Below are 15,527 nucleotides of genomic sequence, written 5' to 3' on the forward strand. Positions count from 1 at the left end.
GCATTCTTACTCCTTATCGCTAATCCACACCTAACACCACCCCACTCGCAGAAATTAACACGATACGCACACTGCACAACTACCAAAGACCAAACAGACATACCACACCTCACAGCACCGAACGACAACCAAAACGAAGGAAGAACACAACAAACGGACACCCCCAACAGAAGGGAAAACAAGATCATAAAAACTGTCACAAACTATGAACGACAACTGAAAAAAAGTCCCATAACACCGAACACAGAAGACCTACACCAAAATATCCAAGTAGGCTACGTTAATGCCAGATCCATAGTAAACAAAACAACAATAACAACAGATTGGATCAAGTCAGCAAAACTTGATCTACTCTTCATCACTGAAACCTGGATCCATAATCAAGAGGATCCAATCATCCTAAACCTATGCCCTCCAGGATATAAAATCACTCATTGGACCAGAAAGGAAAAGAGAGGTGGAGGCATAGCGCTTATACACCGATCCTACTTCAACATCGAAACCACAGGCAAATCCATAGCAACTCAACTCGAAATAGCCTCGATCAGAATCCAACACAAAACTCTGCTTAACCACCTAAACTGTATCCTGTTTTACAGACCACCAGGCAATTGGAATGAAAGCCAGTCAAACTTCATGGACTTCATCTCAAATACTTGCATACCCAATTCCAATGTACTAGTACTAGGAGACATTAACCTTTACCTAGAAGACCCAAACTCTACCAATGCACAAGAATGCAAGGACTTCCTTCATCTATGTGATCTTAAATGGCCACACATGCAATCAACCCATGCGAAAGGGCACACACTCGACCTTATCTCAAACAAACTGTCCAATGACCAGAACCTAACAATAACAGAAACCAAATGGACAGAAACACCATGGACCAACCATTACAAATTAAACCAATCCCTAAAATGGCGGAAAAAGGTTCTCTCCACACACGAGTACACACATCCCACACCACGAGAGGTCAAATAAACGCGGAAACATTCTGGAAACAGATATATAATAATGATTGGATAACACAAACGGACTCCATACACTAACTCTCAGAATGGGACAAAAGATGTAAGCACATATTAAATGAAATCGCACCCTTACGAACAAGAACCTCAAGCAGACACAACTTGACACTGTGGTTCAACGAAGAATTGAAAAAATTAAAAACACAATCCAGGAAATTAGAATGCTCATGGAAAAAAAATAAAAGATAAACAAACACTCAATTACAAAGGAAATACAAATACATAATTAGACAGACCAAAAGGTCATACTACAAAACTAAAATAGGGCCAGACTACAAAGACACGAGGAAACTATACCATCTCGTGAACAAATTATTAGACATAACGCCGATTACCACAACCAATACTGACATCCCATCTGCAGACAACCTTGCTAAATACTTCAACGAAAAAATTACAAACCTACACAAAACGCTACCTCAGAATAACACGGACATCCTAAACTTCATCAATGAACTGGACCCATCCCCTGGTGAACACCCAGCGGACCGTATCTGGTCAAATTTCACTCTCCTCACCGCCGATACAGTTAAACAGGCAATTAAGAGGTACTCCAACAGTCACTGTCAATTGGATACCTGCCCCAGCTATGTAATAAAATCCGTCCCCCATCGCTTCTTAACAGACCTCACATCCCATTTAAACTTCATGCTTCAACAAGGTACCTTCCCTAAAGAAAAAGTCAACATCCTACTCACCCCAATACCAAAAGACACCAAGAAAAAAAACAAATGACATTACCAACTATGGTCCAGTAGTATCTATCCCACTGGTAGTCAAACTAATGGAAGGCTTGGTAACCAAACAACTTAATGATTACATAGACAAATTCACAATACTTCACGAATCACAATCAGGATTCCGCCCCCTACACAGCACCGAAACAGTATTACTTACTCTCTTAACCAAATTCAAGTAGGAAATAGCAATAGGTAAAAGCATGCTTCTCCTACATTTTTTTTTTTATTATTATTTAAAATTTCCAATATATCACCACATAAAGTGAATATGCAATCGGCATTATTTAACATTAGGAAACAAAAATGATAAGTATATATCAGCCCATTTGTCCACAAGTTAAAGAAATTTGATTCCAAGATTAAGGAAATTAAAAAAGAAAAAAGATACAAAAATTAATAATCAATAGATGCTTCCTCTGGTTCAGACCCCAGCCTGCTAAATTAGGGAAGGTTTACTATATTCACATCAACTCTTGCATCAATAAACTCTTTCAACTGTTTTGGATCTACAAACTGAAAATGTTTACCCTCAAGCACCACATTACAAAAACAAGGAACTCGCAAAACAAAATTTGCTCCCAATGCCACCACCCTGGGGCGAAGTTCCAAAAAGGCCCTTCGTCTCATCTGTGTAGGCCGTGAGAGATCTGGAAAGATACGGACCTTTAAGCCCAAAAACAGATTTTCTAAGTGTCTCAATGAAAGCTGTAGTATGGCATTCCTATCAGGCTCCAACGCGAAAGTGGCAAGCAGAGTTAACCTCTGAGTAACTATTTCTAATGAGCTTTCTAGGAATGAGGTAAGATTCATTCCCTCCCCTATTACGGGGGGATTTCCCACCACCACTCCAGTACTCCTGATGTAATAAGCCCGTGTAATGGGAGGGAGTGAGTCCTTATCCATTCCCAGGATGTCCACCAAATATTTTTTAACCATCTCCAAAGGAGAAATTAACAGCGATTTGGGAAAATTAAGAAACCTAAGGTTAAGCCTTTTAGTCTGATTTTCAAGGTATTCAAGTCGTTTATGTAGGAAATTATTGTCTTTAACCAAAGCTGTTTCTATAGATCCCATTTCTTGAATTTTGATAACCACACGTTCCAATTTCTGGGTTTTCTGTGCAGTCACTTGTGCTTGAAGCAGGGCAGCCTCAGAAAGAACTTCAATATCAGAAGAATTCTGCTTTAAAGTAGTTTGCATAGAGGTTTGGATATTGTAAACCATATCCCATAGTGACTCCAGCGTCACAATTGCTGGTCTAATCACTCCACTAGCCACAGGAGGAGATTGAGGTAGACTATCAGCCCGAGCTAACTTGGAAACAATAGCTTGAGGCAATACCTTTGAAGCCTGTTGTAGTAATGTTTCCCGAAGTTGAGAATCTATCTCCGTTGCTGCAGTCACACCCTCAGACAGGACTAGCTGAGCCACTTCGGCGTCTGTCTCTGTTTGAACAGCCAGCAACTCTCTTCCAAGGAAGCCCTGTTTCCACTCTCAATCGACTCCGAAGGGCTGAGAGCTGCAGTGGGGGTTGAAGTTCCCTGAGGACCCGGTTGCTGCCTGGGAAATTGCAGGGTTGTTTGTTTCATCGTCGAGGAGGTCACAGGAACCGAGGGAAATTCCTTTACCTTCCCCCTCCGCTTCTCCATGGTTAACAAGGCTACAGAGGCACCGAGAGAAACTCACAAACACAGCAGCCTCCAGGAGCAAACACAGGTGCATCTATTCACAGTGCCATCTTGGAATCAGCTCCATGATTGACGAGCAGACGACCCTCCTACTTCTCCTACAATTTGACATGTCCAGTGCATTCGATATGGTCAATCATAAAATATTACTAAGACTCCTAGATTACTTCGGAATCAGCGGAAACACACTCAATTGGATCAAGGGTTTCCTAACATCAAGAACATATCAAGTGAAAGCTAGCAAAAATATATCACCTTGGAAACCAGACTGCAATGTGCCACAAGGATCACCACTATCACCGATCCTTTTCCGCCTCATGATGACCCCACTAGCCCTGATCCACTCAAGGCCTTAACCCATTCATATATACTGATGACGTCACAATATATATCCCTTACAAACATGATCTGGCAGAAATCACCAATGAAATCAAGCTCAGCCTGAACATTGTGGACTCATGGGCAAACGCATTCCAATTAAAACTCAACACAGAAAAAACACATTGTCTCATCATCTCATCCCAATGCAACACATATAAACCCACAAACATAAACACCCCAGGCTACACCCTTCCTATTGCAGACAACCTGAAAATTCTCGGAGTAACAATCGACCAGAACCTCTCACTAGAGACCCAAGCGAAATCTACCATAAAGAAAATGTTTCACTCAATGTGTAAACTTAAACGTGTGAAACCATTCTTCCTGAGAGAAATATTCCGAAACTTGATACAATCAATGGTACTAAGCCATGCAGACTACTGCAATGGAATATATGTGGGTTGCAAAGAACAAATAATAAAGAAACTTCAAACCGCTCAAAACACTGCAGTCAGGCTTATATTTGGAAAAACACGTTTTGAAAGCACCAAACCCTTCCGAGAAAAACTGCATTGGCTGCCAATCAAAGAATGTATTACCTTCAAAATCTGCACCCTGGTTCATAAAATTATCTACGGCGAAGCCCTAGGTTACATGAATGACCTCATAGACCTGCCAGCCAGAAACACAACAAAATCAGCACGAACATACCTAAATCTTCATTACCCAAGCAGCAAAGGACTCAAATACAAATCAACGTATGCATCCAGCTTTTCCTATTTAAGCGCACAACTATGGAACGCCCTGCCAAAAATGGTAAAAACAACTACGACCATCTAAACTTCCGAAAGAACTAAAAACAAACCTGTTCAAGAAGGCATATCCCACCGACCCAACATAAAAACCAGAGTACCTGCAACACAACAAAACCAAAGATTGTAATGGACACACCCCAACCTCCCTCTTCCTCCCTAAGTTCCCAAATACATCAGCCATACATAAACCTTATTCTACCACAATAACACCTTGTATTTGTTCATACCGGAACTGGCGAACGCCATTACGGTACTATGTAAGCCACATTGAGCCTGCAAATAGGTGGGAAAATGTGGGATACAAATGTAACAAATAAAATAAAAAATGTATTATATTGCAATTGTGATGAAGTAAACATCCATCTAATGCTTTTACCATTGTTTTCCCTTTTCTCTTCAGCACTATATACCATTGCTGATACGTTCAATGTGAAAAGATGACCCAGCTGTTTCTAGCTCCTTCCTGGCCCTTAACAATGTGGTTTGGTTGTGGGTAAGGGTATCTGGTGATCAGAGAGCAAACATCGTCTATGCGCTACCTATGGTTATCTGCAAGTTTCTACTTGGCAGATCACCTGTGCTAGACAACATACCTATTATTTACACAACTCTGTGCTGTAGGGCTCTATGGTAAAGGGGGGAGAGGCTAGATGGGCATTTCTGTTCCTGAACAGAAATGCCCACCCAGCCTCCCCCACCTTACCATACAGCCATGCAGTTTGGAAGGAACAGATGGCCTTCTGTATGGCCACACTTATCATACATGTACCAAAGTTTTTCTGTCACAGTTCACCTGTCATGCAACCCAGTAAAAATACTGCTGAAGGATGTCCATCTTACTAGGCCCATGAAGGATGATGGGCCTGTAACAGGGACGTCCTTCGGCAGTTCTGTGAGAAAGACGTCCATGTTACTGTCCTTTATACTTCTCAATGTTCCTTATATTTCCCCGTACCTGGATGTCTGCAACTACATGCACTGTACATTGAATGTTTTAAGGACGTCCTTTTGCAGTATTTTTACTATACTTTGGGCGTCCCTGATTTGGGCATTTTCAACTGCGATAATGGAATGTCTAAGGGCGTCCTTATTACTATACTTTGGACGTCCATGATTTGGGCATTTTCAACTGCGATAAAGGAATGTCTAAGGACGTCCATACTATTTTTCGATTATACCTGCCTGATTTTGGCCGACTTCGTGATGGCGTCCTCATTCATACTTGGATGACCTTTCGAAAATGCCCCTCTATGTTATACCTATGGTATTAAATGTGCCCTTGCTGTATTGTATAATCATGGTTCTGATGTAACCCACTTTGAGCTTGGTGGTTGAGCAGGCTGTTATTAAATTAAATTACTTAAATAATTTATTTGGGCAGACTGGATGGACCATGCAGGTCTTTTTCTGCCGTCATCTACTATGTTACTATGTTACTATGTAAAACAACCATGGAATGGTGAGGAACTGGAGCTTTTTGAATCCTGAAGCCTTCTGAACCCTATGAATAGTCAATCTTCTTACTGACCTGCTGTACAGAGAGGGGCATCTCCAAGATCTTCATCTGTACCAGTGTTAGGATTATGTGCACAGCCACAGTCACGGCTTCCTTAATAGAGAGGGCAGAGGTCCATTAAACTGGAGGATGTCCAATGTTTCTACCCTAGGCTCATCCTCAGTTTCCAACTCAAATGGGATGAATCTGACCATCTCCCATACAAAATCACAGAGAGCTCCTGTGGTGACTTCAGACCAAGGGATTCCTCTTTTTGGGAAGACTGCTGCCTCTTCAGATACCCAGGGGCATTCAGAATCCTACTCAGAAAAGTACTCCCACGGAGACATCCAAGTCTATCTGTTTGAAACAGCGGACAGCTTGGTCAGGGGCACTAAGGCAATGGGGACTTCCAGTGTATCAGGGAACCTTCCTCCCTTGAAGGGCTAGAGATTGACATTGGCACAATGTGCACCAACTCCGATGTCCTTTGAGATCATGCTATCGATGCACTACCTGAAGGCAATGCGTGAGCTTCATGGATGGACTGTACCACATCGAGTCTCAGCACTGATGTGATCAATGCCATAGTTTCTTGCCTTTCAAAAACTGTGCTCCAAGCATTCCTCAAATCTGCCTATGAGATGCTCCATAAGGTCTGCTATTAGCAAACACTGAGACTCACTCAATGTGTCATATCCTTCAGCAAGATCCGAAGTATATCAGATGTAAGGTCTCTGTCACCGGTCGTCATTGCCGATGTCCGTGCCTTGCTCATCTGTGCTGTGCTCCTCCTCCTTCCTACTAAATTACCTGCAGTTCCAGTCAGTGACCTGTGGGGGTCACTGTAGAGTGGTAGAGGCCAAGCTGGTGATGTCATCAGCACTGAGCACTTCTTAAGCTGGCTTCTGAGTGTTCTCAGTGTTCTGGCAATTACCACATGATTGGGCCCAGGCCCCTGCTAGTTCCAACTTTGGTTCCTTGTGAGGCTGTGGCCGGAAGCTTGCTACAGCTTTCCTTATGCTGTGTTCCTGTGGAGATCTTTCCAAGCCAGGGAGTCCTGAGGAGTAAAAGCTTGGCCTACAGCTTTTCCTTATGCTGTGTTCCTGTGAAGCCTGGCTTTCAAGCTTGGGAGTCATGAGGAGTAAAGCAGGGCCTACAGCTTTCATCTATGCTGTGTTCCAGTGGAAGTCGGCATCCAAGCCAGGGAGTCCTGAGGAGGTAAAAGCTTTGCCTACAGCTTTCACCTATGCTGTGTTCCTGTGAAGCCTGCTTTCAAGCTTGATAGTTCTGAGGATTTTTGCTTGGGTCCAGTGAAGCCTGCTGCCAGGCCTGTGAGTCCAGAGCCTCCCGTGCCTCAGTTGAGATTCCAGTCGCTCACCATGAGTCCTTACTTGTTGTATGCAGCGAGTGGCTTTGTGCTGTATTTGGGACTGTGTGGGCTGATGAGGGGGAGTGCTGTAGGTGCAGCGGATGAGGCCACCATCCCGAGGTATCTCTGGATGAGGGAGCGGTGCCTGGAGCGCGGAGGGGTCGCATGGGCTGATCCTGCCTTCGGTGCTGTGCAGGGACCGTTGAGTCTTCTGCCTTGGGAACGTTGGCTCAGGTTTGGCTGTCTTTACCTTGCTTGCCTTGGGAGCGTCGGCTCAGGTGCCTCAGTGACTGTTTGCTTGTCTTAGTGGACATCCCTAGTCTTCTGGAGTGGAGTGACCCGTTCTGCCCCACCTGCGGTGCAGGTCCTCAAGAGACTTTCTTTTCTCTTTGTTTTGCTTCTGCTCCACTCTGTTTTGAAGGAGCTTGCAGCGGTTGTCCGTGGCCATTCTGAGTGTACTGACAGAATGAACCCTCTCTTAACCACTAGCAGTGTTACCTCTGTCAGTCAAGTATTGCCTGTTTGTCTTTGTCCCGCTAGGGTGGACCCTTTTGCTTAGTCTATTGTGTTTCTACTATATGCCATATGTTTGCATTGCTCTGCTGGTATTGAGATGTGCGAGCTAGGTGCTTGTGTTAGATTTCCCCATATAGCTAGGCTGTTCTACATTACCTTTACTGTATACTTTATGCTTTGCATGTGTCCACTAGTATGAGATGCGCAGCTAGGCTGCTTATGTTTGATTTCCCTATACAGCTGGGCTGTTCTGCTTTACCATATTTTATGCTTTGTTTGCCTTGCTTCAGCTAGGTTAGACTGTATAGCTAGGCAGTCTGTTTCCTTTCTGTGCCATTTGGCTACCCTTTTAGCCCTGCGTTTTTTGTTGCTAATAAAGCTACTCTTGTGGTCCCGGTCCAGTTCTTGGGAACACTCTTAGTTCTGAGGGGACTCGGACTACCCAGAGGTGGTTGGGTGATTCTCACGCGGCCCACCTCTGGGCCAAGAGCTCACAAACGTCACAGTCTGTGCTCTTGGAAACTAGCATGCCCTCTCCAATGCCAAAGGGAGCAAGCTACCCTCATCTTGGGGGTGCTTCAAGGCAATGGTGACCTCAGTCCCTTGATGCACTTGATCCTGTGCCCTTGGTCTCTGCTTATGTGCATCTGCATCCCTCAGTGCCAGTGAAGATGAACCCTTCCTTATCATCAGAAGGGGATTGGAGGATGCCTGATCCTGATGGCCTCTATTGACACTCAATGTCAAGGGAAGTTGAGATTCATCTCAATACTGATGTGGTCCCCATTGTCTGATGCAGCTCCTAGAGCCATGAAGATCGGGGATCCTGATGCCAACATCAATAGACCAGACTTTTCTGGGTCACAAATCCTTTCATGCGGCTTCTCATGACCTTTCATGCCTCTTCTTGATATCTGCAAACTGAGTTTACAAGAAGAGGAATCATGATGATACGCAAACTGAGGAAAGGTACCTAAGCACAGTTCTAACTGCTCTACAGAAAAATTGAGATACCGATAGGTCCCACATGATAGCAGCATAAGGGAAGATGCACACAAGCGAAATGTTAGCAGCAGGTGGGAAGATGCACACAAGCGCGGTGCAACATTCTAAAAAGTTGAACTGAACAAGTTGAAGAATCTTCTCATGCAGGATCCATCAGATGACATCACCCAGTTGTAAGAATATTACATCCTTGGAGAACATTATGTCCATGCTAAATATACCAATCCAGAACTTCACATGTTTACCCTGGCACCTATGGCACATTAAACCTGCTTTTGCCCTATTACAGTTTAGTTAAATAGATTCCTCAGTTGTGGTATCATACAAATACTGTATTTTGCTATGTAATTAGTTTATGAAGTCAGAAATCACAGAGGAAACTTTGAGGCATACAATGAAAGGCACAGTTGGTAAGCTAGGCTGGAACTTCCACATAGATTCACTTGTTTGTCTTGGATGCAACTTGATTCCCATCTGTTAATCCAGTTATATTTCTTACCTTCATAATGATCTCATCAGTTTTCCCATGTGCTACAGCATCTGGTTTGATAATTGCCACTGTGCAGGACTTGCCAGGTGGAACTATAGTAAAACAAAGCAAACAACAGATCTGTATTTCCTTGTACAATTCTCAACCTTAAGAACCAGCTGCCACTTTGCAATAAGACATGATGAGAAAAGAAATCTGCAGTTTACAATCTGAAAAAGAATTAGAATATGACCACTGAAATCTTCTTATAGCATGAATTTTTGTCTTTACAGTTGCAGTTGATTCTGAGATACGCTTCACATCATTTTCAACTTTAGCCCCAAACTCTTCACCCAACAAATGCATTTCAAAACTAGAAGTGCTGTAAGTAGCTGCAGGCATTACAGAACATCAGATCCATAGCCCCTCATTTTCTGCAATGCTGTAAATTTGAAGTCTGCAAAATCTGTTCTTTACTGCAGAATTAGCTGGTTTATGTGACAAGGTGGGGAAGCAAACAGACATTATCTGATTACTGGCGTGTTTACAACCCCATAGTTGATTCCTCCTCCTGAAATGATCAGGCTTGCATTAGGAGGAAAGAACTGCAGCATCTTAGGTATGACCTCCTCTTCTGCAGTCAGTTTTCTGACTGACATTTTAAACAATGCAGTAACAGAACATCAGTACTGCATAGTGGCCTGGCAGAGCACAGGTGAGAAAACAGAGTTCAGCATCTGATGGCAAGACAATGTGGCACAGTGATGGCCAAGGAGGGGTGAGAAAGAGGATGTCAACACTTGAGGGGATGGAAGGTTGTAAAATTGGCCAGGATTGCTCACAACCAGTTACAGCAGCATAAAGAAACTCCCTCCTTCCAAAGCAACAGGTTGGGGAAAATAAAGACTTGGCTAGAAATTACAACAGGCTTTATTAAAATAAATAAGAGTTCCTAAAATGAAAGTCAATGTAGGTTCCCAAACACAAATGTCCACACATGAGTAGGGAAGCTTCCCCCCCCCCCCCCTTTCAAAGTAACAGATAAAACAAGGTGAGTGCAGTCCTCTGGTGAAAGAAATCTCAATGCAAAACAAACTCAGTTCTTAGCAGCTTCACAGCAACCCAGACTTCATACTCCCAATGTTGCAGGAATTGATGCATGAATTTATGATACCTCAGGAGTCAGACAGCACACCAGAATGAGAGAGAAATCTTCTTTATTTGCCAGCAAACAAAGTAGAACATCAGCATTAAGTCTCTTCTTCTCTTTCTCAGCTCTCTGTGTCTTTGTGGCTTCTGTCTCAGCTGCTTCTCTTCTTATGCTGTCTTCTCCTTCTTCTGTCTGTTCCTTCTGTCCTTCTTTCTGACGTATGCTGCTTCTGCTCCCACTTAAATACAGTTCTATCTAGCCTAGCCTAGCCCCCTTACTCTCCAATTGGTTAAGGAATAGATTGATTACCTTGCCTCAACCAATCAGCTCCATACAAATATCAGTTACATAGGTTCCAGACATCCCAAACTGACCTATGACCTGGGGCCCCTTACACCAGACATTTGGGCTCCAGTCTCTTACATGTTATTATGATTGATTTCTCATATTCCTAGTACTAACTGCTAACTAAACTCTGGCATTCATTAAAGGGGTCAAGGGCCAGTCTTACTTAATGGCATACATATCAGTTATTACTTTAAAGACCATTTCTACATTTTACCTATAATTAATCAAGGAGAAGAGAGCTGACTAGTCCTGACCTTTTTCACCTATCAGCTTATACATTGAACCAGCCAGAACTGCAGAATAACTTAAAACACATGTTGGCCTCTTCACTGCAGTCCTTGCTTGACCTCTTAAACAGCAGACAAAGAGTAATACAGAATTTAACAGACATTCTACACAGAAACAAAACTTATTAATTTACACAGAATACAGCATATTCTAAAATAAGCATAATCAAATTCCCTATAAAACAAATCTAAACATCAGGAATATCTACATATTAAGCACTTCTAAATAGTATTTCAGCCTATTCTTAAACTACATTATGTCATATGTCTGGCTCATGCCTGCTTGCAAAAACTATTCAGTATGCCTAATAGTATACAGATGTTGAGCTAGCCTTCATCATTCACAAGGGACAGAGTTTCATTTCTCACTGACCTTTCTAACCTTTAGCTTAGCCAAGCTAGACTTTCAAAATAATCTGAACCATCTGGCATTCCTTCACTTTAGTTGCAAGGTAAAAAGTTAGAATTCAAATCACCAAGCTTTTAAACCCCAGATTTTTAAACAGACTTAACCCTTCATATGATTTCTTATATATATAATTATGCCTATGGCTGCCTCACCAACTTCCTGGGCTAGGGAAGAAACTGTCCAGTGTTCATTCCTGCTGCTGGGAACATAGTCTTTCTCCCAGCTTGTCCCCAGAGATTCTCAGCCCTGCTCTTTCTTCCTCCCAGACCCAGATGGTAGCTGAGAATTCCTGCAGGCTCAGGAACTGACCTTTTCCTCTAGCTGGCTTCCAGAAAGCCTCACCCAGGCTGTCTCTTCCTCTCTGAATTACATGGCAGTAGAGAGATCCGCCCTAGTGAGGTCCCTAGAGCTCCACGAATCCACCCAAATTACCAATACAAGGCTGACTACCTTAAGGCTGTCCATTCCTTCTCGTAGGTTATTTACCCCCTTCACGGAGAACCTGACCAGCTGGATCCTGGTCCAATCTGTTCCTTGTGGGCTTTCTCCTGCTGTCTCTTTCTTCTTGGCTGCTCTATTCAGCTGCCCTTCTCTCTGTCTCTCCTCCTGTCGGTCAGACCTTACCCAGTCCTCTGCCCCTGAGGTTCCTGGATATCCATCCCAGCTCTTTGGAAGAGCCTGCTCAGGGACTCCCTCTCACCACTGTAACCAAAGTCCATCCCATGCTGAGTGAAACAAGGGAACAGTGCTCTGGGAAGCAGTTTCCTGCCAAAAGTAAGGCATCTGTAAGTCAGTGTGAGTGACACTTTCCTTATCACAAGAGTGAACATATGTGGAGAAAGGGGGAAGTAAAGGGCTAGTGTGTGTGAGAGCTGGGGGTGGGTGGAGAAGGGTGGCAAAGTAAGTGCTCAGAGTGAAGTAAGTGCTCAGAGTGAAGAGCATGGTAAGACAGAACATATAACAGCTTCATTGTGAGGAGGAAAGGGAAATGGGACTTGATATACCGCCTTTCTGAGGTTTTTGCAACTACATTCAAAGCGGCTTACATATATTCAGGTACTTATTTTGTACCAGGGGCAATGGAGGGTTAAGTGACTTGCCTAGAGTCACAAGGAGTTGCAGTGGGAATTGAACTCAGTTCCCCAGGACCAAAGTCCCCTGCACTAACCACTAGGCTACTCCTAAAGAGAGAGGCAGAAGAGTGTATGAAAGTCTAGTAATAGAGAGAGATGAGAGGGTGTATTTCATCCCTATACAGAGATTAGAGAGACAGTGTGTGCAGATGAAGGGTCTGGATATGCAAATGCCCATTTTAGATAAAATGTAGAAACAGGAATTGATACATCCAGGTTGGGCCATGCACTGTTTCAGTAATACCTTAGAAAAGGATCAGTTGATGTAGAGCCCTTTTTAAAATGCATGGAATGCACATGAATGTGGCGCCATGTGCAGCACAGTATCTATTTTACAATTATAAATGTGTAAAAAAATTAAATGAAGGAAACTCGCCAACCTTCCTGTGCATGTCAGCCATTTTGAAAATGTACGTGTGTGAATGCTACCAATTAAATACAGCTCTTGCACTCATTCTTCTTTTCTAATTAGGAAGGGAAAATACACAATAGGAGATTAGGAGGCATACTACCTTCAATTCCCCTCCTGTCAAGAGCTGGCCAAATCGAGAACTTTTAGAAAACTTGTCTGAACAAACTATAAATACCAACACTAAAATATTGGGACATACAGGCACATTTCCTTACAAAATAGGGAATACATAGATTTTGGTCCCACCCAAGGCCTGACCAAACCACATCCCCTTGCAATCTATATGTAGTGCAGATTTCTACATGTAAATAGAGACTTTCTGAAATGTTTATGCAATATACATGCATAAACTGTGAATAGGGCCCCAAAAAAGGGCCAGAGTGAATGTGGACAGCTGGGGTGTGTGTGGCAAAGAAAAAGAACATACACGTTGCCATACTGGGACAGACTGAAGGTCCATCAAACCCAGTATCCTGTTTCTCTAACAGTGGCCAATCCAAGTCACAAGTACCTGGCAACATCCCAAAAGAGTAAAACAGATTTTATGCTGCTTATCCTAGAAATCAGCAGTGGATTTTCCCAAGTCCATCTTAATAATGGCTTATGGACTTTTATTTTAGGAAATTATCCAAACCTTGTTTAAACCCTACTAAGTTAACTGCTTTTACCATATTCTCTGGCAACAAATTCCCGAGTTTAATTACACGCTGAATAAAGAAATATTTTCAACAGTTTATTTTGTTTGTTTTAAATTTACTACTTAGTAGTGTGCCCCCTCCCCCCTTAGACCTAGTATTTTGGGAAAGAGAAAACAAGTGATTCATGTCTACCTATTCCATTCTGTTCCACTCATTATTTTACAGACATCTATCATATCTCCCCTCAGCAGTCTCTTCTCCAAGCTGAAGAGCCTTAGCCTTTCCTCAAAGGGAAGTTGCCCCATTCCGTTTATCATTTTAATCGCACTTCTATGTACCTTTTCTAATTCCGCTATATCTTTTTCGAGATGTGCTAATCAGAATTGCATATAGTATTCGAGGTGCAATTGCACCATGGAGCAATACAAATACATTATAACATTCTCATTTTTCTTTTCTATTCTTTTCTTAATAATTCCTAACATTCTATTTGCTTTGTTAGACGCCACTGCATATTGAGCAGAAGGTTTCAACATTTCATGAACTAGATCCTTTTCCTGGGCGGTGACTCCTAATGTGGAATCTTGCATCATGTAACTATAATTTGGGTCCCTCTTTTCTACATGCATCACTTTGCACTTACTCACATTAACTGTCATCTGCCATTTGGATCCCATCTCCCAGTCTCGTAAGGTCCTCTTGCAATTTTCACAATCCTCTTGCGATTTAACAACTTTGAATAACTTTGTGTCATCAGCAAATTTAATTAACTTACTAGCTATTCCCATCTCTAGATCATTTATAAATATGTTAAAAAGCAGCGGTCCCATCAAAGACCCCTGGAGACCCCCACTATCTACCTTTCTCCATTGAGAGTACTAACCACTTAACTCTACTCTCTGTTTTTCTATCTTTTAACCAGTTCTTAATCTATAATAGTATATTACCTCCTATCCCATGACTCTCTAATTTCCTTAGGAGTTGTTCATGAGGTACTTTGTCAAATGCTTTTTGAAAATCTAGATACACAATACTGACCAGCTCACCTTTATCCATATGTTTATTCACCCCTTCAAAGAAATTTAGTAGATTGGTGATGCAAGATTTCCCTTGACTAAGTCCATGTTGGCTTTGTATCATTAATCCATGCTTAAGTATATGCTCTTTAATTTTACATAAGAACATAAGTAATGCCATACTGGGAAAAGACCAAGGGTCCATCGAGCCCAGCATCTTGTCCACGACAGCGGCCAATCCAGGCCAAGGGCACCTGGCAAGCTTCCCAAACGTACAAACATTCTATACATGTTATTCCTGGGATTTTGAATTTTTCCAAGTCCATTTAGTAGCGGTTTATGGACTTGTCCTTTAGGAAACCGTCCAACCCCTTTTTAAACTCTGCTAAGCTAACTGCCTTCACCACATTTTCCGGCAATGAATTCCAGAGTTTAATTACACGTTGGGTGAAGAAAACTTTTCTCTGATTTGTTTTAAATTTACACTGTAGTTTAATCGCATGCCCCCTAGTCCTAGTATTTTTGGAAAGCGTGAACAGACGCTTCACATCCACCTGTTCCACTCCACTCATTATTTTATATACCTCTATCATGTCTCCCCTCAGCCGTCTCTTCTCCAAGCTGAATAGCCCTAGCCTCCTTAGTCTTTCTTCATAGGGAAGTCGTCCCATCCCCGCTATCA

At 42.6% G+C, this 15,527-nt stretch overlaps 1 protein-coding gene across 1 annotated transcript in view; it reads right to left on the minus strand.

Annotated features, from left to right (window-relative positions):
• Positions 1–15,527, minus strand: part of NME9 (NME/NM23 family member 9) — a 330,355-nt gene that overhangs the window by 228,362 nt on the left and 86,466 nt on the right. Inside the window, exon 7 of the mRNA XM_030210834.1 lies at positions 9,483–9,565. Within this exon, the coding sequence (XP_030066694.1) occupies positions 9,483–9,565 (83 nt within the window). The remainder of the gene's footprint in view (positions 1–9,482; positions 9,566–15,527) is intronic.

Source organism: Microcaecilia unicolor, chromosome 7, assembly GCF_901765095.1.
Source record: "Microcaecilia unicolor chromosome 7, aMicUni1.1, whole genome shotgun sequence".
NCBI classification, from domain to species: Eukaryota; Metazoa; Chordata; class Amphibia; order Gymnophiona; family Siphonopidae; genus Microcaecilia; species Microcaecilia unicolor.